The sequence below is a fragment of the Elgaria multicarinata genome, chromosome 4, assembly GCF_023053635.1.
Source record: "Elgaria multicarinata webbii isolate HBS135686 ecotype San Diego chromosome 4, rElgMul1.1.pri, whole genome shotgun sequence".
NCBI classification, from domain to species: domain Eukaryota; kingdom Metazoa; phylum Chordata; class Lepidosauria; order Squamata; family Anguidae; genus Elgaria; species Elgaria multicarinata.
Genome location: NC_086174.1, coordinates 137,172,924 through 137,199,039, shown reverse-complemented (window position 1 = coordinate 137,199,039; position 26,116 = coordinate 137,172,924). Strand labels below are relative to the sequence as shown.

General features: G+C 40.9%; 2 protein-coding genes across 2 annotated transcripts in view; both read right to left on the bottom strand.

Annotated features, from left to right (window-relative positions):
* MFSD2B (MFSD2 lysolipid transporter B, sphingolipid) overlaps positions 1-3,092 on the bottom strand; it is a 48,766-nt gene extending 45,674 nt beyond the window's left edge. The window contains exon 1 of the mRNA XM_063125485.1: positions 2,942-3,092. Within this exon, the coding sequence (XP_062981555.1) occupies positions 2,942-3,092 (151 nt within the window). The remainder of the gene's footprint in view (positions 1-2,941) is intronic.
* A 7,751-nt stretch (positions 3,093-10,843) lies between these two features.
* Positions 10,844-26,116, bottom strand: part of UBXN2A (UBX domain protein 2A) — a 32,786-nt gene continuing 17,513 nt past the window's right edge. The window contains exons 4-7 of the mRNA XM_063125228.1: positions 22,148-22,261; positions 19,191-19,324; positions 17,852-18,010; positions 10,844-15,282 (exon numbers count right to left, since the gene is read on the bottom strand). Of these exons, the coding sequence (XP_062981298.1) occupies positions 15,090-15,282; positions 17,852-18,010; positions 19,191-19,324; positions 22,148-22,261 (600 nt within the window). The 3' untranslated portion in view covers positions 10,844-15,089. The remainder of the gene's footprint in view (positions 15,283-17,851; positions 18,011-19,190; positions 19,325-22,147; positions 22,262-26,116) is intronic.

The following is a 26,116-nucleotide window of genomic DNA, read 5'->3' as shown; positions in this document are numbered from 1 at the left end:
ATTAGAAGGTAGATATAGCGCAGGATTTACAACATGAGGATGATCTCGAACATTAACAAGAAATTATACTCAAAATAATATAAAATGAAATATTTTCAGCTAAAGCACTAAGTTTCAAAAGTTCCCAGTCAAATATCTACCCGTTCACATGCTTTAAAAATATATATATTATTATCAGGAAGGACCAGGATCAAAAAAGCAGTCGTTTGAAAGGAATGGGAAGGAACCACAGAACATGGGACTCTCAGATAAAATTCCACACCAGTCTTATCACCAAGACAAAGGCGAACACTAGTTTTAAAAAAGAAGAAGTTTTCAACAGTTGTCCTAAAGCTGTGCAGAGTGAATTTACATTGCTCAAGAGAAGGGGCCTTGTTACAATTTGCTGGCATCCTGGGGCAAGTTCAGATGATCGCAGCGAGAGAAGCAACCATCATGGCTGCTCCCCCTCCCCCGGCCCCACGACCACCATTTCCATTATTCCCTGTGTGTCTTCCAAACTCAGGGCACAGCAGGGCAGGGGAGGAGTTGTACCCATCCTGAAATGTGTGCCAGGTTCGGACGACAGCTAACCCGTGCTGCAGCACAGAGAATAATGCAAATGACAATTGTGCACACAGCAGCCACGGGAGCAGGGTGACCAGCCACGGTGGTTGCATCCCTCACTGCAATTGCCCACACCTAGTCACTGAGTCACTGAATGCAATATCTAGCACAATGGATTGAAACGATATCTAGTTTCAATCCATTCGCACTTGTCACATTCACTCAAATAGTTACCAGTGTTGGAGCAATGGAACCAGGTGGCCAACCCTGGTGGTATACTCAGAAGCAGGAAGCATGCTGTGCACATCTGCTTCTCTGGTGTCTATATCTTCCTCAGAGATCTGCTGATGTTGGTTTTCCATATATGTTTTCCCCAAATCTTTGTACAATATATCTTTGTACAAGACACATGTCCTTTAACAATGCATCCTGGTTGTACATTAATGGGACTCATCTTATCACTTGGAAATTCATCTTTCCAGTGCTAAAGGACATCACCTTTTCACTTGAATCCTGGATTGTTACTTCACCTGTTGGCAACATTCTTGAATTATACCACCTTTGCTTCAAGTTTTGGACTTATCTTATTGACGTTTCTTGTTCAGTCTTCTCAAACTGACTGCATCTTGTTGTCCACATTACACTCAGCCTTGCAATTCCTCATTCAGCTTTGCAGTTATGCACACCTGTTCCCGCCTCCCCCAATTCTTGAATCTTTTCCTTCAGGTAGTTTTGTACATTCTTTCTAGTAACTTTCCTCCATTAAAACCCCAAGAAACCTTTCACCAAAAAGGGTCCACTATATGTTTTTACATGGCAGTTTTAAACTTAATTTGCACATGCAAAATTATAGTCGACAGAACTCCTTGACCCTGCCTTCACAGCGCCATGTTGGCTCCTCTCTGCTGCCAAACCCTGAGGTATTGCTGCTGTGGGGTGGCAGTGAGTAAGCACCACTGGAGGAGACAGTGTAGGCTTTCCGGCAGCCATTCGGCTTGCCGGGAACACCCCCTGCCCCTCTCCCAGCTCCCAATCGCAGGTCACCTTCTGTCCGGGAACAGCGCTGGAGCAAGGACAGACAGTGGAAGAGCAGTAGTGACATCATTCAGGCAGGAAAATCCAGGTCCCCAACATTTCCATCGCGCAGCTTCGCAGAAAAGCCCCACAGTGGCTGTGAGGTGACTGCTGCATCGTATAGCCGACGCAGAGCCACCATGCAGCCACCGCGGGGCTTTAAAACCCCATAGATAGCCCCACTGACATAACCTGATGAGTAAACATGACATGGTTTCAAGCGTTCCCACCTTTTCAAATTCAGCCATTTTCAGTTCCTTTTGCATCCCCTCACGGAAATCCACATAACTTTGGACCTCCTGTACTCTCCCCACCTTTATTTATCTATTCCATTTATCTGTCCCCAACTCACAAACTGGTTTGTCCACTAATTAACCACAGGCACTACGTTATACTGGAAGTTATTTTAATTCCCACTTAAAATGCAGTTACAAAGATACTGATACTTTTGAAATGAATGGACTTTAAAATCCGTAATAGACCATATTTAATTATTCTGAAGGGTATTTTTCTCTCCTTTAAGATTTTGAGCATCATAGATTATTTGAGGGGACAGGGAGCTTGTTTTTATTTCATTCCTAGAATGATCTTCATCCCAGTGGTTAGCACACTATTGAGGAGGAGGAGGAGGAGGAGGAGGAGGAGGAGGAGGAGGAGGAGGAGAGCCCAGAGAAAGAAATTCATGCTGTCTGCTCCGGAGGAAAGAGCACCAACAGCTTGAAGTTAGTTGGGAAAGCCCTTCCCCCACTTCTCCCCTGCTACAAAACCTGTACATCTGGAAGGCAAGGCAGTTCATGCCATCACCAGCTCTTGAAGAGGCCACCAATAGCCTCAGAAATAGCCTGTGCTGTTTTATTGTTTTGTCTTTGGTATTATTATTATTATTTGTTTTAGTGATTTAAATTATGAACTGGTTTGAGTGCCTTGTCAGCAGGGTTGACCCTAAACTAACTGGCATCCTTCACAAACCATGCAATTGGCAAGGGCAGATCTAGGCTGAAATTTCTGGTAAACATTTTGCCTCTATTTTCCATTTAGTGAAGAGGCAACACACACATACACCACATATTCAGAAGCAGAAATATTATCATTTATAATAAAACGCACACCCCATTTTTTAAAAAACTAAGTATTATATCAGCACAGAAGGTCTGATAAAACAACAAAGGAGATGAGCACAGTCGGGGGAAATGGATCCCTGGAAGACAACTCCTGGTTGCATCCTTGAGCCAGCATGGCCAAGAAGGGGCATCCAGCCCTAGGCCCAGCCCTCCAAGGGCAAAAAAGAAGTTGCTGCCCTGATGGAGGCAGGGGCTCTCACTCCCTGCTGCCAACTGGGAGCAGCAGTGGAACAGGAGACTATCCTGTGTCTCTCCGTGGAGGACTGGGTCCCAAAGGCAGGCAAGTCGGTGGCGTAACTTAGCACCACCATTCCCAGTTAGTCCCTCGCTCACCTCCACAGCCTCTGTCATGTTCCCTCTGTATGTGCATGAGAATTGATATTATTTTGTACATTATTTTGTACATTATTATTATTTTTCCCTAGAATTTGGCACTCCACTTAACTTGGTGCCCTAGACTACCACCTTTGCCTATACGATCCGACTGCTCATGCTTGTCAGAAAGACAGTATATAAACACAATACGTAAATAAATAAATACTTTGTTTTAGGGTATAGTTTTAACCAGGTGGATGCTCTTTTATTTTCTCCTCAAAACAAATCCTAATGAATTTCTCTAAAATATATGGAACTATTTGTTCTATCTACAAATAAAAGGGGGGGGGTATGGAAGACCAGACATTTCCTATAGTACGCCAACAGTACCAACCTGTGTATGTCTATGCAGATGTAAGCCCCATTGGAGCCTCAGTCTAGAAGTTCAGTAATTAAATCAGTACTGACTTAAACAACCAAATGACTAGTATTGGTTTCAATAAGAAGCAAACAAGCATGTAATGGGAACAACCATTTTCAGGGGAGTGTAACTGGAGGAAAGTCAATGGGAATAACCACAGTCCTCTAATACAAACTGGGGTGTTGAGGGGTGGTGGAAATATACTATCCCATTTCAATGCATGGTGTTGGAGGGAATAGAAGTAATACAACTGAGTTTGATTTTGATTTTTTTTTTACTTTAAGCCAGCTTGGAATCCTTTTGGATCTAAAGATAGGATAGAAATAAAATATAAATACTCTCCAAGAAAATACAGAATAGAACACTTGTTGGAAAGTGATATATTTTTAGAGCACTAATCATTTTTAAAATAATAATAATAATAATAATCCAGTGTTTCCCCCTGCTATTCTTTGGAGAGTTAACATAGTGTTTTAAAACTCCAGTCCTGTGCACTCTCACCTGGAATTAACAGTGCAATTGTAAATCTCTTTAATTTTGTTTAGGCTTATTCCTAGTTAAGTGGGCATAAGATAGCAACCTGTCATGCTAAACTCACTGAAACATACTTCTAGGTAAAATATTTAGATGATGGTGATGATTGCATTTATATCTTGCCTTCCCCCGTCCTCCTCTCCGTTTTATCCTCACAACAACAACCCTGTGAGGTAGGTTGGGCTGAGAGTTTGTGCCTGGCCCAGAGTCACCCAGTGGTTTCCATGGCCAAGTGGGGACTAGAACCCGGATCTCCCGACTCCCAGTCCAACACCTTAGCCACTACACCACACTGGCTCTCTGTGTGTGAACTGCAAGTTTTTTATTAAAAGATAGTTAATAGTCATTCTTCATACCCTCACTTACTCATTGAATGATAAAACCTTTTAAAAACCAGTCTCTCTCACCACCCAATTCCGGTTATCCATTCTAGCTCTCCTCCCCTCGCCCTCATCCTCTCCGCTCTCTCTTAGTTTGCTGGGCTTGGATCATGGGAGGTAGTGAAGAAGATATGCCAATAAGATGGGTACTTCTGTAAGCATGCACATTGCATTGTAATATGATTTAAAAAAGAAGAAGCTCTAAAACACAAATCAGTCCGTGTATCATATTTTGTAAATAATCCTATTTTGAATTAAAGTATCCAATATTTGGAGACACACTGGAGTATTTGCACACTCCAAAGAACTTTTTCTTTGTTTCTCTTATTCTTAAAATGGTTTACTGTACTCAGAAAATGTTAATGCAGCCTACTCAACATCACTTGGCTACTTTTTAGAAACCACTCTTTAGAAAACTCACAGTGGCAAAATGATGGTTTGTTTTTGTTTGACCAATCCACTACATATTTTATGGGAGAAGCAGAGCTTCTTAGCTATTCTATGTACCTAATCAGGAGGGCAATTACTCTGGATTAATTTAGAGCAAGAAATTGTGCTTTTCAGTACGACACACGGCTGATTTTTTACAAAAAATGTAGGGAATCCGAACCATGGGACTCAAACATACTTTTAAAGTCATGTCGAATTTGATCATCCGAAGGGAGAGTATCCTAGGGCACGTCTATGATGGATTTAGGAGGCTCATCTCCTTAATCTAGTGAATTGAGGGGGACTTGTAGGCCATCTAGTCAGACCCCCTGCTTGATGCATTAAAACCACAGCTAGAACACTCACAACTGATGGCTAGCCCGCCTCTTCTTGAAGACTTCCAGCAAAACAGAACCCACCACCTCTTCGTAATTGCTTCTTCTGCCAAACTACTTTTACCATTCAGACGTTTCTCCTAACGTTCAGCCAAAATCGACCCTCCCATAACTTAAGCCCCATGGTTCTAGGGGCAAGAAAGAATAAACCTTTGCCCTTTTCTAGGTACCAGGCCCCTGAGCATTTGAGGAGTACTGTCGCGCCCACCCCCGCTATAGCTTCTCTTCTCTGCCTGCCACCTTTCGCCCGTGGATTTCCATTCCCGCTGCCTATCTTCCTTAACGCTCCTCTGAACCCGTCCCAACCGTGTTTACACTACGTCCTTCATCGGCTTGTGGGCGTTTCAGTAGGTTCAAGAGTGCGACCCTAAGGAGAAGAGCTCTGTGGGCAGTTCAAAACCAGGGGCGAAAGCGGGACTCACCCCTTCCGCTGGGCCCTCCGTGGTGTGCGAATGGCCGGCGTGTTCCAGCTTTGGGTCCGGTCGCTCCCTCCCGTGTCTTCCTCGACCTCCGATCATCCCAGGCGGCTTTCAAGAGCAGCCCACCCACCCAACCTGAGTTAACTTGCCGCCGGCTTCCCTAGGGGCGGGGCCGATCGGAGCTGTGCGGAGGCTTAACGAAGCCCTGCCCCGAGGGAGTGGGAAAGGTGCCCGGCCGTGTAGCCGCCGAGTCGTGGCCCAAACTTCCGAGTCGTGGCCCCAGAGTCGTCAGGATCAGTTCCCCTCGTGCGTTCGGGAGTAAACCCCATTACTCCTCGGTAGGCGTTTATACGACTGCGTCCTTGCTTTCCCACGACGACTTCCCACGCCGCGGGCTTGCAGTCAGATCCCGTGAACTCCCCGCAGACCAGATCGTCGGCACGATGCAACCTGGGGCTGAAATTAAAAGTCCTAAACCCATATTACTTGCAACTCAGGCCGTAATCCTAAACCTGTTGTTTAAAAAGTAAGCCCGGTTAAACACAGTGAGGATTTACTCCTGGGTAGGGAATGCTGCAGTCCTACACCTGGGATTTAGCCCGATTGAACATAACAGGCGAACATCGCGCGTAAAGGCTCATAGGACTGAGCTGCGTGTTGCAATTATTTGAATGGAGTTTAAAACTCCTAGCAACTGCGCTTAGAACTGAAGCATGAGAATAGTTTCGCTGTGCGCATTTTTCGACCCCCTGATGAGCTGAACCTCGTCGGCAGACACGGATTTCCTGCTTTTAACCCGTGCAGCATCCATCTTGCAGTTGCAATAAGGCGAGATCCCACGCGTTTTATGATCGTATGAATTAAAAACACGGCTAACAGCAGAAAACGAAGTTAACGAACGTGCTCGTGTTTACCGGCAAGTCCTACTGCGTTCCGAAGGGTTGCTGTCAAGTATGCGTGTACAGCACGGGACGTTTACGCAGTGCTGCCGGGCGGTAACAGTTGATGGGCGTACTTACAGGCTGAGAGAGCCGTTTCTCATCAACCTCTGTCTCGCACACTCCTTTTCCCAAGCAGGTACACGCTTCTCACGCGTGGGGGAGAAGAATTGGGCCCAGGCTAGCATTAAGCACAATCAAAAACAAAAGCACGTTTCAGATTTTAAAACCATATTTGAAGGGACATACTAAAACAAATGACAGTACTTGCCCACAGGGAAACCAGACCTGTCCACAGGGAAACATAGAATCATAGAATAGCAGAGTTGGAAGGGTCCTACAAGGCCATCGAGTCCAACCCCCTGCTCAAGGCAGGAATCCACCCCAAAGCATCCCTGGCAGATGGTTGTCCAGCTGCCTCTTGAAGGCCTCTAGTGTGGGAGAGCCCACAACCTCCCTAGGTAACTGGTTCCATTGTCGTACTGCTCTAACAGTCATAGGACAATACCTCCCCATAGGGAAACCATAATTGCCCCTTGGGGAACAGTAACTCCCCATAGGGAAACCATGTGTGCCCATGGGGAAAATGTACCTGCTCGTAGGGAAACCATACTTGCCCATGGGGAAAATGTACCTGCTCATAGGAAAACCATTTGTGCCTATAGGGAAACATAGGATGGTACATGCCGATCCGGAAACCACACCTGCTCATAGGGAAACATAGGACAGTACCTCCCCATAGGGAAAACATACCTGCCCAGAATTGTATGTTTCTGTTTTATTTTATTCTTTGCTCCTCTTGGTTTGTTTCGCACAACTTTCAATGGTTGCATTTCTGCTGTACACCACTTTCAGGGCAGATGTGTAAGTCTCAAGTGTGGTTGCCTGTTTAGATCTCTGTTGAGATGTTGGAGGGGCTTTTGATTAATAAAGCTTTTGAGTTGTTTGTATATTCCTGTATAGAGACAATGGAATCACAATCAATAGGAAAACTACAGAGAGAACTGGCCAGAGCTTTTAATCAGGTTTTATATTCACTTATTTACATTTAAATCCCAGCCTTCCACATAAGTGTGGCTAATAATTTACATTAATAAATCTAAATTTATTTACTTTCATCCAAACCTTTCCTGACTGATCGCACTGCCCAGTTTGTGCATTTTCAATCTGTCTTGTGCTTCATGTCCTCTGCCTCTGATTTTAAATGTTTTAAACATTTTAATATTTTATTTCACATTTTTAATCTTTTATGTTTTGTATATTTTAATCCCCTTTAAACCGCAATCTCTTTTAAGATATTGTCAGCAGTCTATAATTTAAATAAATATTATCACTACTACAATACAAAACAACCTAACACAACACAAAAAGATAATTAAATCATAATAAAATTTTAAAATAAGAAATATAGAATAAAAATACAATAAAAACTGTAAGCACAGCTGACAAAAAGGCAAATAGACCCAGGGCTGGCTCCACCATTAGGCAGAGCGAGGCAGTTGCCCCAGGCAGCAGATGTTGGGAGGCAGCAGCAAAATGCTAGACCCAAGATCTGTGTGCTACGTGGCCTGCCCTGAGCCCCCTAAGCTACCCTGCTGCCTTCAGATGTGATGGAGGATGCTGTCCCATTGCCAATGTTAAAGAAAGATTTAACTGCCATTCCTGTTTCCTTTGGCCATGGAATGGGAATGAATGCTATTTGTTCTGCACCTCAGGCAGCAAAATGTCTTGGGCCAGCCTGACTAGATCACTTGCTTAAGTTCAAAAAAGCCTGCACAAACAAGTATGTTTTTAAATATTACTGAAATGACAGCAGCTTCAGGGAGTATTGGGAGGGACTTCCATAGCTGGGGTGCCAGCACCAAGAAGGCCCTGCCGTGTATGGTAGGCCCCTCAAGTTGCATGTTTCTGGGGGCATCTTAAGCAGAGCCACCCCTGGCTGATCTTAAATCACAAGTTGGTCACTACTAAGGAAGGAGATCCTTCAAGTATTTGGGTCCTGAGCTGTTCAGGTCTTTGTACACTAGTACTAAAGCCTTGAATTGAGCCCTGTAGCTCCCTAGCATCCAGTATAGAGATTTCAAAACAGGTATCTCTTGCTACCCTTATGAACACACAGGCAGTGGCATTCTGCACCAGTGTCAGCCTCTGGCCAAACGGGAAATTATCAGAGCATGGGGTCCTGTTGCCAGGCTATCATGGTGCAGGAACAGCCATAGGTGGTGAACCAGCCATAGCCAGCCATAACCACTCTTTGCCACTGAGACCACATGGGCTTCATGGTGCAGCTTTGAATTAAGGAGCACTCCCAGGCTATGTACCTGCTAAATCACAGGGGGTGCTACCCCATCCATAACACGGAAACAGCCTTGGTTGCCCTGTATAATCACCTATGTCGGGAGAAAGACAGGCGGAGTGTGACTCTATTGATTCTCCTTGATCTCTCAGCGACTTTTGATACCATTGACCATGGTATCCTTCTAGGCAACTGTCTGAGTTGGGAGTGGAAGGTACTGCATTGCAGTGGTTCTGCTCCTACTAGATGGGTCAGCTCCAGAAGGTGGTGCTTGAGGGACATTGCTCGGCCCCATGGATTCTCCAGTATAGGGTTCTGCAGGGGTCAGTCTTGTCTCCCATGCTGTTCAACATCTATATAAAACCATTGAGTGCACTCATCCAGAGTTTTGGAGTGCATTGTCATCAGTATGCTGATGACACACAGGTCTCCTTTTATAAATAAATAATAATAATAATAATAATCTTCATCAGTTGAGGCTGTGAATGTGCTGAACTGGTGCCTGGCTGCGACAATGGACTGGATGAGGGCTAATAAACTGAAACTCAATCCAGACAAGACTGAGATGCTGTTAGTGACTGGTTCTGCTGACCAAATGGAGGGTGTTCAACCTGTTCTGGATGGGGTTGCACTTCCCCTGAAGGAACAGGTTCTTAGCTTGGGGGTTCTCCTAGAACCATCTCTGTCACTTGAGGCTCAGGTGGCCTCGGCAGCATGGAGTGCCTTCTACCAGCTTCTGTTGGTGGCCCAGCTACACCCCTATCTGGACAGGGATAACCTAGCTTCAGTTGTCTACGCTCTGGTAACCTCGAAGTTAGATTACTGCAATGCCCTCTACATGGGGCTGCCTTTGAAGACGGTTCAGAAGCTGCAGCTTGTGCAAAATGCAGCGGCCAGGTTGATAACAGAGACCAGAAGGTTCAAGCATATACAATCCACTCTGGCCCACTTGCATTGACTGCCTGTCTGTTTCCAAGCCCAATTAAAGGTGCTGGTTTTAACCTATAAAGCCTCACACGGCTTGGGACCACAATACCTGACAGAATGCTTCTCCTGACATGAACCTACCTGTACACTACACTCAACATCCAAGGTCCTCCTCCAAGTATCTACTCCGAGGGAAACTAGGAGGATGGCAACGAGAGGGACTTCTCTGTGGTGGCCCCCCCAATTGTGGAACAATCTCCCTGACAAGGCCCACCTGCTCTGACATTATCTTTTCGGCGCCAGGTCAGGACTTTTCTCTTCTCCCAGGCATGTATGTGTATATTGTATGTTTTTTGTGTTTTTTAATTTTTGTATATTGTTTTAAAGTGTTTTTATCTTATGTAAACCACCCAGAGAGCTTTGGCTATGGGGTGGTATACAAATGCCAATAGTAATAATAATAATCTACCTAATTCCCATACCTGGGAACTGCCTACCAACAGAGCCTCTGTCTTATCAAGTTCAACATGCCATCCTAACTCGGTAGGGAAAGACTCTAAAGTGACTACAGGCAGTAAGAACAGAGTGAGGTTCCTACTGTTGAAAACAACAGTTACAATCCAGTAAGAAAATATTTGAAATGATGGTTTGGATACAGTTTGGTGGTGCTTTTACAACACAAAACACGCAATACCATCCAATCCCAATACTAGTACCAAATGTATTTCAAACTATGGCATATAATTGTGCAAGATAGGAATGATACAACTCATACTACTCTGAATGCAATGTTTCCCTACGGGCAAGTATGGTTTCCCTATGGGGAGGTACTGTCTTGTTTCCCTATGAGCAGATGGTTTCACTATGGGCCTGTACTTCAATTTGAATAAATACAAATAATCCTACAAATATGCCCTTTTAAACACTGTGCCTCATCTTTCCAGTTCAGTATTGTACTGAAAATTGTTTTAGTATGTCCCATATTTGAAACTTAAGGTTCTACTTATACTACAGTTGAGGCGAGGGGGGAAAAAACAGTAAGAGAAAATTCAGGTTCAAACAGTGCTTTTAATATTTTCTCCAAACTTCAATTTGAATAAATACAAATAATCCTACAAATATGCCCTTTTAAACACTGTGCTTCATCTTTCCAGTTCAGTATTGTACTGAAAATAGTTATAAAACAAAACCTTGCGCTTAAAATCATGAATAATTCTCATTTAATCTTTAAACATATCCAGTCTGTACATGATTCGAGTACTAGTACTTCTGATAATAAACCCCATTATCCAGGCTTCAAATATCTGGATGTCATGGTTTCAGTCCGATGTTCATTTACGTCTAAATCCCATTTGAACTCAATGGGGCTCATGTCTTAGTAGATTGCACTGCACATTGCATTCCTTGATTGCAAACTTTAAAATTTTTAAACAACTTGTTCATCCCATCTTCTTGTTACCCTAACATTGGTCAGAAGTGGGTCTGCAAACGGAAGTTTGTACTAATTATGCATAGTTTGCACAAATACTAGTACAGATGTGAAACACTAAGCATAGTTTCCTCCAATAGGGAAATATAGTTATAGAGGAATGCCTGCATTGTGTATACCCAGAGAGTGTTGCCATTCATTTTCTGATCTCATTTTCTGATCTCTGGCACTATCAAGCTGCTTGATAACATCAAGTCAAGCTGCTTTTCAACCACTTTTAAGAAATAAAATAATACATTTTGCATTTTAATCTAAGCTGACTGTCTAGCTTCTAGAAAAAACACCCATTTAAAATATTTTTCATACTTTGACTTTGCTGCATGATGGTATATTAAGGCACTAAATTCAAAGAAGTATGACACTAGAACATCATGAAAACATACAGCGTGTGGGGGTTTGAATGTAAATAATGTTGATGCTATTACAAAATAATGTTGATGCTATTACTAAATTGGGCGTCCTTGGTAAAATCAATGCCTAGGTACACAACGAAAGAGCTAACAGATTCAGTTGTACACAAATTGATATTGATATCAATACCCAGCTTTTTAGAGAAACAATCCCATCTTCTTTTCATACATAAAAAAGCAGGCCTTCTCATGTGAAAAATGTGAAAAATTAGCAGGCACTTTTTTTTAAAATGGATTTACAGGAAACAAGACACAATGATTGGTTTCTTTGAGAAATACACATGGTACTATCTAAAGCTAAGAACAGAAAAAAACAGCAAAATTTCCTAATTACTGACAATGTTAGTAGATTGGATAATACTATGTATTGCTCTATGCTTTAAGAAAAAAATATGCAGCTTTAAAAAACAGTACAAATGATAGGGTACAATCAACATACAATATGATTATTGAATGCACAAAGACAGTTAAGTGTGTGTATTGAAGAATCAACTCAACAATCACACGCACAGGTCAGCATACTGCTGTTTAGCAGCTTTATGCATATTTCATTTTGTTACTAAAGTAAAGTGAATATCTCCATGCACAAGGTTTAATTCACACATGACCAAATATCCTACATGGAAATAGGAAAGTGCATTAATCTGGTGTGATATTTTGTCAGGTGTAAATATCACACAGAACTCTTTCACTGTGGGAGCATAAAGGCAGGAACTCACCACTGATTCACATCAGTAAAACCGATGAATTTTCATATTTACAACAAAGATAAATTTATTTATTTATTACATTTATATCCCACCTTTTTTCCTCCAAAGAAACCAAGGCAGTGTACATAATCTTCCTCCTCTCCATGTTATCCTCACAACAACCCTGTGAGTTAGGTTGGGCTAAAGTGTCTGTGACTGGCCCAAAGTCACCCAGTGGGTTTCCATGGCCAAGTGGGGACTAGAACCCAGATCTCCTGACTCCCAATCCAAGACCTTAGCTACTAAACCACACTGGCTCATAAATGAAAAATGATCAGAAATTCAACAATTTCTTCTATTCATTTTTTAACAGAAGTATAGAAAAAATAATGTCAAGCTTGTTTTCTATACAAGGATGTGAATATTAACAACATTGTGTAATGGCAATGACACCTCAATGTGTTTATTCATTAAAAAACACAACAAGATTTGGAGTGTGCATACTGTGTATGTGTCCATGTGCAAATAAATAAATAAATAGTCCATTCTTCAAGAGTGTTTAAAATGTAGAGGCAATATAAATCTCTATTCATGGTTTTTACAGCATTCCAGGTTACCCAGCCTAAAATACAAATGCTTTCCCTTGGGGAAATGGAAGCCCTGTTCCATTTTCTCCCATTACAGGAACTGGAATAGTCAGCAGCTAAGAGCAGTGTCATAATTACAATCACCCCAAGAAGATGGAATGACTTCCCATGAAGGGTCCGTATCAGGGTTCCTTCTATGTCTTGGACCCCCTGAGCAATTCCTTAAGGATCTCTGCCCACCTTCCTCTTCCCAGTAACATGGGATTTAGGCTATAGACGTGGGGTAATTGGCACACCTGACACTTGAGGTTTAACACACTTTACTAATATTTTAAAATGAGCAAATTACAATAAAAGGTATTTAGTCAATACAGCTCCATGGTACAAAATGCAACTCCGTTACCCTATATATATATTTAGGCTTTTCTCTGCGGCTTCTTCCTCATACTCTGGTGTTTCCCTGGCTCTGCCTCTCTGTTTGGCTCTCTTCTTTTATCCCCTCTTCTCCCAAAACCTGAAAGTATCATTTCAAACCTGAAGGAATTAAACATAACCAGGGAGTGAAGGTTAACCAGAGAAATGAAACTACTTCTCTCAGGGATACTCTCTCCCAATAGAAAAACTCCAGGTCTCCAAGCCTGACTTTATTACCTTGCCTCTGTAGGCCTGAACCCTTCAGTCAGATTGTGAATCCCTGATGTGGCATTCTAACTTGTTTGTGACTAATGTTCAGATAACTAGAAGATGGGAACTAGTGTGACAGCTCCTTGTGCAGAGCCTTTCGTAGGGTAGGGATGGGGTTGGGGGATGGAAGAGGAGGAAAGACCTTATTTTTGAGGTAAACATAAAAGGAAAAAATGCCCCTAGTTGCATAACTCAACTCCCTCCCCCTGTTAACTCTATCTAAAATTAGAATTAAAGACAGAAGCTTGATTCGCATGTAACACTAATCCATTGTTTATTTAACCTATGGTTTGTTGCTTTACCCAGGGTTTGTCTGGTAGACGAACAAACATATGATCATTAATTTTCTCAATCCCTGGGTTGTTGGTTTTCCACTTCCTTCACGCACTCCCTCCCTGTATCTCAAATACCTCTGTGGTGCTGTAGTACTGGCATGTTGAGTGGCTGGTTTGTTTGTTTTTTGCCATTCTTGCCTGCCACCTCTGTAGCATGGCGAAACAATCTATGAACAACCCACAGTTCTGGGTTTGCATGTAACAATCCATGATTTAAACAACCTAGGTTTACAACCCAACAACAAAGCATAGTTTCCTCTTTCTGGGTTGTTTGTGGGTTGTTCATGTGGCTGCATTCACACATCACAATAATTTCGAATTCAACAACCCATACCATGGGTTAGCATTATGTGCGAACCATGCCTTAGAGAAAGGCAGTGGGAGAGATCTGTCAATATCCTATTTGCTGCTGGCCACACAGGGGCAGTTCACATGTCACAGCAGCAAATCATGGGTTAATTAATGCAAGCTGTTTCCAGTTTGAGTAAACAACCTACAAATGACCCCATTCATATGTTGCTCACATATTTGAACAACAAATCATAGGTTAACTGTATGAACATAGTTTTTAGGTTTAAATATTGATATAAGCTTGCCATAAATTTGGTATTGTGACATTGAGAGAATAAAGCATTTTGGGATTATAGTACCAGGCAAAAATGAAATCAAATACTAGAACTTACCAAAGTAAAGTGCATTTTCCCCCACTTAAAGTGCAAAAAAAGAAGCCTAGGATTTTCACTAGAATGTCCATCTAGAACTATCTAGAACACACAGCTTAAGTAAGACAGCTTGCCTTTTACATTTTAGCCAGGCTTTATATTTGAAAAAGAATTAGAGAATGCATTGGAGTAGACTCGTAATACTTTGAAAGAGCACGTCCCATATGCTCTTTCAAAGCAACGTTGTAAATGTTATACAACACACCACAGATATTGCTTTTTAATTTCTTTTTGGTTTTGACTAAAGTACTTCAACTAACAGATCGCCATTGGGCATGGTGAAACAAACCCAATTGGGCAGCCATTTGGTGGATATTGTCTCCCTCGTCTCTAAGAAACTCTATCGTGATGTCTCTCATGCAATCTTGATGTAGGATGCTAGGACAAACTCCTGAATGGCTCAGTATCTTTTTTAAGTCTCTGGACAACAACAGCATTTTTTAAGTTAGCTTGCTCCAATGTGAGAGATTCATTCAGCAACTCCCGAAAAGGAAGTGATGTGGTCAGTGTGAAGGGGCTTCTTCCTTGACGTCCTTCGTAATTTGTTATGAAGTCTCTGACATGGCTTATTCTAAGAAAAACAACAACAACAAATAAATGGGGAAAAATAAGACCGATATTTTACAGCAAAGTTTTAAAGAACAAATATTGTGAAGGTGTTTAAAGGAATCAAGTTTTGGGCAGAACAATTGACTCCACAGCCATCGCAATACATGTTGCATGTTACTGTGTACGATACTGTGTAGAGGTTCAGTTTTCAAACAGTACGGTGCCATGCAGGTTTGCCACTTGAAATTGGCTTGTCTCAACTCACCCTCCTTCATAGCGTGGTAAGTATGCAAATATTCACTTGGCAATGTGACAGTAAATCCATTAAGGGTGTACTAGTAGGGTTCAAGTGAAGGCAGAATCAGCTACGGGATCAATTGTTTATAAGGATTCTCAAACAGAATATCCAAATTAACAAACCTCTCCACCAATGATTTTTGCTAGGGATCTGCCAATGTCACTCTTTGAGAATTTGAACCACTTCGCCAACCACTGAAAACAAATAGGAGCATTCTTTGCTGTGTTTTTTGTACATAATAAGCCATGATTCTCCAGAATGTTGGCTTATCGTTACACACAAACGTAGCCTGTGTGTAATACTTCCTTTGTCTTTTTGTTTAACATTCCAGAATCTGTACTTTAGGCTTTGGCACTACTAATTTAAGTGAAGGAAGCTTGGGATGTGTTTGTACATGTTGTAGTTGTAATTTTACAAGACTTAACAGTCTTCCAGAATTTAAGAAAGCCATAAAGACTGATCTCTTCCGGCAGGCCTACCCAGTTGAATTTTACGATGACTTTTTTTAGTGGTGTGCTGCTTTGAATGATGCACTGGTTTAAAATGTTTGAATTAGTTGTATGTATTTCATGGTGTTTTTATTAGTGTTATACCCCGCCTCGATCCAGAGGGAGAGGCGGGTTACAAATTATTATTATTATTATTATTATTATTATTATTATTACTACTACTACTACTACTACTACAACAACAACAAAAGACTTGACTCACTTGATCTTTGTTTTTGTTCAGCGATGTGATCTGCTTAACACAAGTGCTGTTGTTTAAAAGCCCCTGCAAACATGTTAAGAATCTTGTGCTATGCATGTTTATTCAGAAATCAGCCACAGTGAATTCAACAGGATTTACTCTTAAGTATACACATACAGGATTGCATACCAAAGTAATTATATTAGATGGGGGAAATAATAAAAACAAGAGGGAAGGGGAATATTCTGCACATGGCGAAGTAGAGTGTTTGGCCCATCAAGACATATGTCTCCTAGCTCCAAGCATGCATGACGACAGACGCCTTCTAGCAACATCACCCTCTGCTCTTACCCTGCAATACCTGTAAAATGACGACAGAGGGTGTAGCAGTAATCTGAACAATGTAAGAACAAGTTCTCCGTGACTGCTACAGTACACAGTGTAACGATACGAAGAAAGCAACAGTTTGGAATATTGGATAAAAGCCAATCAGACCCAAGCACCAAAGGAACACACAATTCCATTTTGACCAAAATGACACAAATCTAAAGAATTTTGATTTAACTGAATAATGCAAACCAAGGATTAAATAAAAAATCAGTTTTAGAAACTGTCAACTTTGGGACTTAGGCAAATGGTGAAGTCAAGATAAGGGGAGAATTTGGATGACTGTATATTATTATTATTATTATTAATAATAATAATAAATAATAATAATAATAATAATAATTTTATTTGTTACCCGCCTCTCCCTCTGGATCGAGGCGGGGTACAACACAAATAAAAACACCATAAAATACATAAAACTAATTCAAACGTTTATTGGCAACTTGGTTTAATATTCTGGCTTGTTCCAAAGCTGTTAATCAGTTTTCCAGTTTGGACAACTTTGGAAACTGTTGTTTATTCAAGAATTCTTGATTTGTTTGCTAGCTTGCACAAAGGGAAGAGTGAGGGGGCTGCACACGTAGGAAAGGAGCGTGTTCACATCTCAGCTTGATAAACTGAGATAAGACCATCTAAACATGGTCTAAAAATCTGGTCCTGATGTTTGATTCTGGTTTCATGCATGAAACCCAGATGGGGTATTAAACTTGTTGCGGGTGGGGGATTATGAAACTCAAAGCCAAGGATACCAACAGATCAAAATGTCAACAATGTTTGTTTTATTTAATGCATTAAACAATTCTGCATTGTGTCATTTTCATATATTATTTATTAAGTATTTTTGTTAACCGCCCAGAGAGCTTCGGCTATTGGGCGGTATAAAAATGTAATAAATGAAATGAATGAATGAATGAAAATACATGTTTCAGATTTAACCAATGCTGAAGTTGATGAGAGGCTAAGGTATTTCTCAGTCCACTAATCTGAAGTAATTAGTGTTACAGACATACTTAGGTTGCAAACCTACGCAGTTACCTAAGAGTGAGTCTTACTGAATACATTGACTTATTTCTCAGTAAACATGTTTAGGCTTGCGCTGTTAGGTTGCAATCCATACTTATCTAGATTGTACCAAACTCAATAGGGCTTACTTATCAGTAGACACGTATAGGATTGTGCTGCAAATGTAATGGTGTATATTACAATTTGTTCTTACCTATGCGAAATATTGAATTTTTGTACTATCCTTCTTCCATCTGCAAACCAGATCTGGACTCTAGTGATGGGTTCCGAATAATTTAACACCACTGTTGGTTTTCTCTTTTCCATTTCATCAACTTCTCTTTCTGCTTTAGAAATTATTCTTGGTGTGGCACTGGAAAGTAAAAAAGAAGAAGTTGGAATCAAACAAAATGATAATGGCTATTCTCATGGAACCACCTAGCTTTTCTGATGAATACAAAATCCTTATAGGGCCATATCGCTCTAAATCCTATTAACAAATAGTTTAAACAATAGTTTTTGTACAACATGCTTACGTAATGTTTATATTAAACATATTTAGGAGGAGGACTGAAGTCTGATTAGTGGATAGATGGCAAAATTGTATTTGGTAATGTAATCATACATTTAAGGCTGGCAAAGAAACTCACTAATTAGTATGTAGACTCACTACCTTATTTTGGATGGCCCATTTCGCTTAGATACTTGAGTTACGTCTTAGAGGGAATGATGTTTTATTATCAGCTTTTGGGGGGGGGGGCGCATTATTGTCTGAATGCTATTTCACATTGCACATTTTTAGTGGAAAGGCAAGATATAATTATTTTACATAAAATAAAAATCCAGAAATCAAATTTGAATAGCTCAGTTATATATGGGAAGATGACAATATAGCTGCTTCTATTATATCAATGTATATGAACATTAAGATATTCCATATACAACTCCCCAAACTGCGACATCCAAAAGGGAGGTCTGCCATATTATTTTAATAACCCTAAAGTAAAAGGAACACACTTTAAAAACAGCTCGGATCCATGCCATCTCAAATGCAAAAGAGCTCCTAGAAGTAGGTTTTTTTTTTGTTTTAAAAACATTACGATGTCATACACACTTTATTTTCAAAGGATAGCAGGGAATAGATGCATGCAAGAATGCACCAGTTCACCTTGAATGTGTAGTGGGAGGGGGCAATTCCCTACAGGATTTTTGGATGACACCTCTTCCAATAGTTAAATATTTTCAGTTCAATAGGACTGATAAGGCATCCTCATGAGCAGTTGCAAGGGCATTTGTCCAGGAGTGACAATCCAGGTCAAGATATCTGGAGGGCCCCAAGTTGCCCACCCCTGTTTTACACAAATGTCTCCTTCACAAATTACAATAAAATCTGGAGATGCAAGGCAACAGTGCAATCTTGTACATGAATACTCAAATGTAAGTATCATTGAGTTCAGGGAGACTTAGCCCCAGGTATGTGGTTATAGGACTGCAGTGTAAAAGGATGAAGAGGAACTATCTATTTTAATTATTGGAAACCCCAGGCTCCTCACCTTCCTAATCTATGTCCTTGTCCAGAGAAAGGATGAAATACTGGCTTCCTCAAAGTGTACACCTCATCCTTCTTATCATCCACCTTCACATTCACCTCCTCTTTATCACAAATCTTCTGTAATTCAAGAGGTAACTCCCTTTAAAAACAAAATTGGAAAAAGTTCCTATCCTGATAGTAACACATTTTTTTTAAAAAAATCATTTGAAAACAAGAAGAAAACACAACAGGTTCAATTACATTAAAAAAAAGTTTTATCCATAAGTTTTAATTCCCACACTTTATACTAATTAACATCATAACATTTTGTTTTCATCATTTTCTCCTCTTTTCCCTCTCTGGTATATAAATGATGAAACATCTGTACTTACGCTGGACAGTGACAGTATCCAGGTATCAGCATCACACCTTGCCCTCCACCCCAGCAAATATGTTACAAAATAAATATGAAACTCTCATTTCTCAAGCTGTCTGCATATAGTTTTCCTTTTTGTTAGTACATATCAAAAAGTGGAAGTACTCCCCCCCACAAAAAAATCATCATTAAAATGTGCATTAATCCAAATAGATACTTTATCCATAACTATTAATTCCCACACTTTATCAAACCATTCCTTTATGGAGGGCAGAAGACTATATTTCCAGAAATACGTTAATTACATTTTTGCGGCTGTTAGTAAAAAGCCTCTGAGATACTTGTGTGTGCTTGGGATACTATCCATATGAAAGCAGATAATTTAAAACAAACAAAACAGATCCCTTTCTTATTAAAACCAATAGCACCAATTACTTGTACATCTTTTTTTTCTAATTAAAATATAGCATAATCAACTGACGTTAAGCCCTCATCATGAACTGGATATCTGTTCACAGCAGATGTAAACAGATGTCCATGACGAGACCTACGACTTAATCATCACAATTAGTTTTGTTCATGACAAGTTGTTAAATGCCATCTTTTTTTAAAAAAAATGATGTGATAAACATATCCAGGCAATTAGCATTTATCCAATTCATGATCTCTCTACTCAAGTAGTACAATGTACAATGGTATGGAGGAAACACATTCTCTGTGCTTGATCCACAATAATGGTGCCTATTTTCAAAAACAACCAGTCCGATACAGTCCATCTGTGACCTAAGGAGGGCAACGCCAATTTACTTATTCTGCCAGATCCTTAGGGACCTTGATGTTGTATAGTGTTTAATGTACCTTGTTTCTAGTTGCTTTTTACAATGTTTATGGTTTTGTTCTATCTTAGTTAAAAGCTGCCTTAAGTATGTGCTCGAAAGTTGTAGTGTAAAACTTCTAAAACAAATAAATGAATTGTTTTTGAAGATACAATTAATATTGAGGTGGTGTGCGAGTTATTTGTCTTTTAAAATATAGTAGTAACTAAAATGATGAAGAACTGGGGAGGTTTACTGGAGGAAGTGACTGACTAATACTAACTTTGCGCTCAGCATATGTTTACTATAGAAAAAATAGCCTTACAATGACACAGAATATAGAATTTTACACAGAATTTGAACACAGAATTTTACAGAGCTTCTGGTTTGAGTGGTGTTTTAAATTACAAATTGATTGTTTAAAATGTCCCAGACTGACTATAGTATCAGGAAAAAAATTATAGTTCTTTAGATTAAGTGACATTACTTATTTGTTCCCCCAAACCCTTAAATACCAACCTATAGTAGAATCTGCTAGAGTCATAGAGTCATAGAATAGTAGAGTTGGAAGGGGCCTAAAAGGCCATCAAATCCAACCCCCTGCTCAATGCAGGAATCCACCCTTCAGCATACTTGACAGATGGTTGTCCAGTTGCCTCTTGAATGCCTCTCGTGTGGAGAGCCCACAACCTCCCTAGGTAACTGGTTCCATTGTTGTACTGCTCTAACAGTCAGGAAGTTTTTCCTGATGTCCAGCCGGAATCTGACTTCCTGTAACTTGAGGAATTTAACTCATTCCGTGTCCTGCACTCTGGGATGATACTTTGCATGGCTCTCCCTACATTGTAAGTGAATATAACCAAACCAGGTACTGAATAGAGGAGATTTGTCTGTCCTATTTTAACACAATGCAAAGTAGGGCAACATTGCACCAACGTGCTGACAAATGTTATACATTACATACTGGGCAGCTGCTGACAGAGGCAGTATTGGATGACCTTCGGGGATGTTGTTATTTCTTTGTTATTGTAAATTATTATGTTGTTGTGTTTTCATTTTCTCTTATTGTTTAGCTGCTCTATTGCCAGGCAGGAGATACCATCTAAATATTTTTAAATAAATATGCAGATGTGATATTATCTAGGAGTCCCCCTATAAGGCAATGTCACCTAAAGTTTGCTAAATCCAAACTTTCCCTCAGGATCCTCCAACACACCAGTTGCTATCGCCTAGTGATTTAGAGAGAGCAGTAGGACTCTCCCCTTAGCACACGGGGAGAGATATACCCATCTTCAATTCGAACAGGACCAGATGACATGCATTTCATATATGTGTATATTTAACCAGTCAAGGTTCTGAATAAAGAATAACTGATGAATAATCTAAAAATCTAACCCCATACATCTGCTTTCAAAAGCTTCTCCCCTCCGTCCTCATTCACACCCTGCCTCTTATTCTATATCCTAATTAACCAAACTACCTCTGCCCCCTAATTCCTCTCACTATCTCTGTCCATCCCAACTCAACTCCCTCCTTCCCTTACGCCTTCCTTCCTTCTAACTGATTTTCTCCAACTGCCACTACCTCCTCCCAACCTTCCATTCTGGTCTCAGCTGTCAATCATTCCCTCCACTCGGTCTTCCATGACAACAGGGCTGGAATCTTAACATAGCAATGGTGATACCAGCTCAAAGTGAGCCAAATCAGAAGTTCATATAGACGCGGAGTGGAAAGCGAAGCAATGTACAAGCTGCATTAGTGCAATCTGGCGCAAGGCATAACGCTGACTTGCCCTTTTTTAATTGAGTCCAAGAAGTGCTGGTTTGCAACATCGGTGTAGCTTCGGAGTTCACCGTCATTCACCGTGAACCCATTTTTCCATAATGTAACAGTTGTATCAGCCTGCAAAATGAAAACATAAATGAGCATTAGCTCACAGCGGGAGCAGAGATTTTGGAAGAATGCAGGAGATAGGAACATATACCAAGCCAGACTGTTGTCCCTCAACCAGGGGTTAAAGGCTCGCTACCCCGGCGCGTTAGTAGCCAATCAAACACACGAGGCTGGAGAATGCTCTTAAACCATTTACTTCCGATACTGCAGTATTCGGGTGCTCTCCGGTTCTACAAAATGGAGGCACCCAGGACACAGGAATCTTACAGTATATATATGCTCTGACTACCCAAAGGGTGTTACTTTCTTTCTAACCCCTTGATTGGTCAGGACGTGGTTAACAAGTTAAGTTACATTCAATTTTCAAGTTAAGGTGCACAATCTCAATGAGTCATAGGTTATATTCGAAGCTCCATCGGTTGAAAGTTTTTCCCTTTGTCTGCTACCACATGATGTCCACCATTAAGGAATACAAATGTGGCATTTAGCCAGCTGTAGCCACCCTTTGGCAGAGAAGCCATCTTTAACACTTGGCACATTTTTAACCCTTAGGCAAGATGAAATCTCTTCCTGCCTCTATCAAAACCACTACTCCGTCCAGCACAGAATTATCTAGACTGATCAGCAGTGGCTCTCTTTGATTTCAGAGGTGTTTTTTCCCCCAGCCTTACCTAGGTTTGAACCAGGGACATGCTTCATGCAAAGCAGGTGCTCTACCAGTGAGGCTGGTGAAGCACCCATCACATTGGCTCTGCAGCAACTGGATCTTTACAAGTGCTGTCAACAAGAAGGAATGCTTCACACCCGCGTGCCAACACTCCTCCAGCCTCAAGACTAGAAAATTATACCTAGAACATCTGCAGAGTAAAGGGCAATGGTGTTAATGGTGTTAAGCAGCTTGCCAAAAACACATCAGACGTTTGTCCTCCTTCGTCTCACATTTGCAACTAAGAATCTAGTGTCTGAATTTGTTTTTCTCCCCCCGCCCCCATCCTTTTTGTGTCATGTTTTTTAGATTGTAAGCCTGTGGGCAGGGACTGTCTTAAAAAATATTTTTGTAAGCTGCCTTGAGAGCCTTTTTGGCTAAAGAGCGGGATAAAAATGCTAAAATCTATATAAATAAAAATGTAAATGTTCGTTTGTTCCTAATCTAAAATCTCCGAAAGTTCTTCACCGATTGCTTTGAAATTTTGACACAACGTTGCATTCGAATACGCGCGTGTTTTTATGTAACTATATTATAGATGGGGACAAAAGTGTGTCTTAGAATCGAAGAAATAGGGTATATAAAAGCCCAGAGGCCTCCTCCAAGCCACTTATGCAAATCGGAGAGAAGTCATTGTGACATCACCAACCAGTAGGCCAATCCACTGCCTCTGCCTTCTCTCCTATTTCCATGTTCTCTCCTATTTGGCACCATCTAGCGATGTTTCTCAGAACTGCGGCCTTCTATGGAAGTTCCAAGTTCTGAAGAAAGGTAACTGCCAGGAGATTCCGGCCTAGCAGAGGGGCCAAAACCCACTAACCTCCTCACCACACCTGTGACAGGTAAAAACATGCTTTTTTTGAAAAACAGCACCATCTGTTGGACATAAAAGCAACACATGCTGGTCAGGCTGGAAGATACATAAGCAGCAATGAAGCTGCATGGCAAATTCTTTCATTTCCCATACATGAACGAAGTCCAGCTGTTGTTCACTTAGCAGTACATCTAGAAAATGGACAACGCGTTTATTTCACAGCTGCAAATGTGCAACAAATAGCCCTGAATCCACTGGCTACAACGTTAACTGCTTTCTTCACCTTATGTCAAAATGACGCGTTTGCAAAAACACTGCTGTATTCGGAAGTGCCTACATATTACACATGGAATGCAAGTAGAAAAACATTTGAAAGACGCAAACGAGGAGAACGAGTCGACGGACAACCTGGCATATTCAAAGAAACTATGATAGGCAGACTGTACACCGTGCATCCCAATCAAGATGAAAGCTTCTTTCTTTGCATGCTGTTGGTAAATGTGGCCGGTCCAACGTCTTTCCAGCAATTGAGAATTGTCAAAGGTGTTACACATGCCACTTTCCGCAGTGCATGTCAAGCTCTGAATTTATTGGAGAACGACCGACACTGGGATGTATGCATTAATGACGCGGGCAACACGTCACATCCAAATCAAATTCATGCATTGTTTGCAATCATATTGACCACCTGCTCTCCTTCATCTCCAACAGAGTTATGGGAGAAATATAAATCGGACATGGCTGAAGATATTTTCTGTCGAATACGCAAGGAAAATTCAAATATGAACATGGATTTCACAGCAGAAATCTACAACGAAGCGTTGATAATGATTGAAGATTTGTGCTTAGAAATTGCGATCAAAGTTCTCAATCAATTGGGAATGCCATCAACGAATCGATCTGCTCCTGCTTCGTTCGATGTAGAATTGCGTCATGAACAAAATTACAACACGGGTGATCTTTTGTCATATGTGCAATCAAATATTCCTAAGCTAACGCTTCAGCAAAAGGGCATTTACGATCAAATAATGCAAACTGTCAATAACGGGGTTGGAAAAATCTTCTTAGATGCGCCAGGAGGAACTGATAAAACGTTCCTAATTAGATTGATTCTGGCAACAATTTGATCCCAAAATGACATAGCCTTAGCTCTTGCGTCATCCGGAATAGCTGCGACATTGCTACAAGGTGGAAGAACTGCTCATTCCACTTTGAAATTGCCATTGAACATGCAATTCATTGAAACTCCCACGTGCAACATTTCCAAAGCGTCCGGCATGGGAAAAGTATTGCAAAAATGCAAACTTATTGTTTGGGATGAATGCACAATGGCACACAAAAAATCCCTGAGGCTCTTGATCGATTATTGCAAGATTTGCGAGGAAACATCAGACCATTTGGGAACGCAATAATATTGCTTGCAGGAGATTTCAGGCAAACATTACCTGTAATTCCTAGATCAACACCAGCGGATGAAATAAATGCTTGCCTGAAATACTTTCCTTGTGGCGACACGTCAAGACGTTAAAATTAACTACAAATATGCGTGTCCAGCTGCAAAACGATCGATCAGCTGAGATATTCTCACGTCAATTGCTGGAAATTGGGAACGGAAAGGTGCCGGTTGATCTGACCTCAGGATGAATTTCATTGCCTCATAACTTCTGCAATTTAGTGACATCGAAAGAAGAATTGGTTGAAAAAGTATTTCCCAATATTCAAACCAATTTTAAGAATCACGATTGGCTGAGTGAACGAGCTATTCTTGCGGCCAAGAACAAAGACGTCTACGAACTTAACAATATTATTCAGTCTAACATTCAAAGCGAGGCAGTCACATACAAGTCCGTCGACACTGTTGTGGAAGCGGATGAAGCGGTTAATTATCCAACAGAATTTTCGAATTCACTCGATCTGCCAGGGATGCCACCGCACGTACTGCAATTGAAAATCGGCGTGCCAATTATCATGTTGCGAAATATCAACCAGCCAAAGCTTTGCAACGGCGCGCGGCTTGCAGTAAAAAAATTACTGAGCAACGTCGTAGAAGCAACAATCTTGACAGGACCTTTCAAAGGTGAAGATGTCCTCATTCCTCGCATTCCTATGATTCCAACGGATATGCCATTTCAATTTAAGAGATTGCAATTCCCAATTCGATTGGCGTTTGCAATCACCATCAACAAAGCTCAGGGCCAATCTTTAGAATTGTGCAGCTTAGACCTAGACACAGATTGCTTCTCACATGGACAATTATATGTTGCGTGTTCTAGAGTCGGCAAACCAGACAATCTCTATATCTACACAGACAATGGAACAACAAAAAATATTGTATATCCACAAG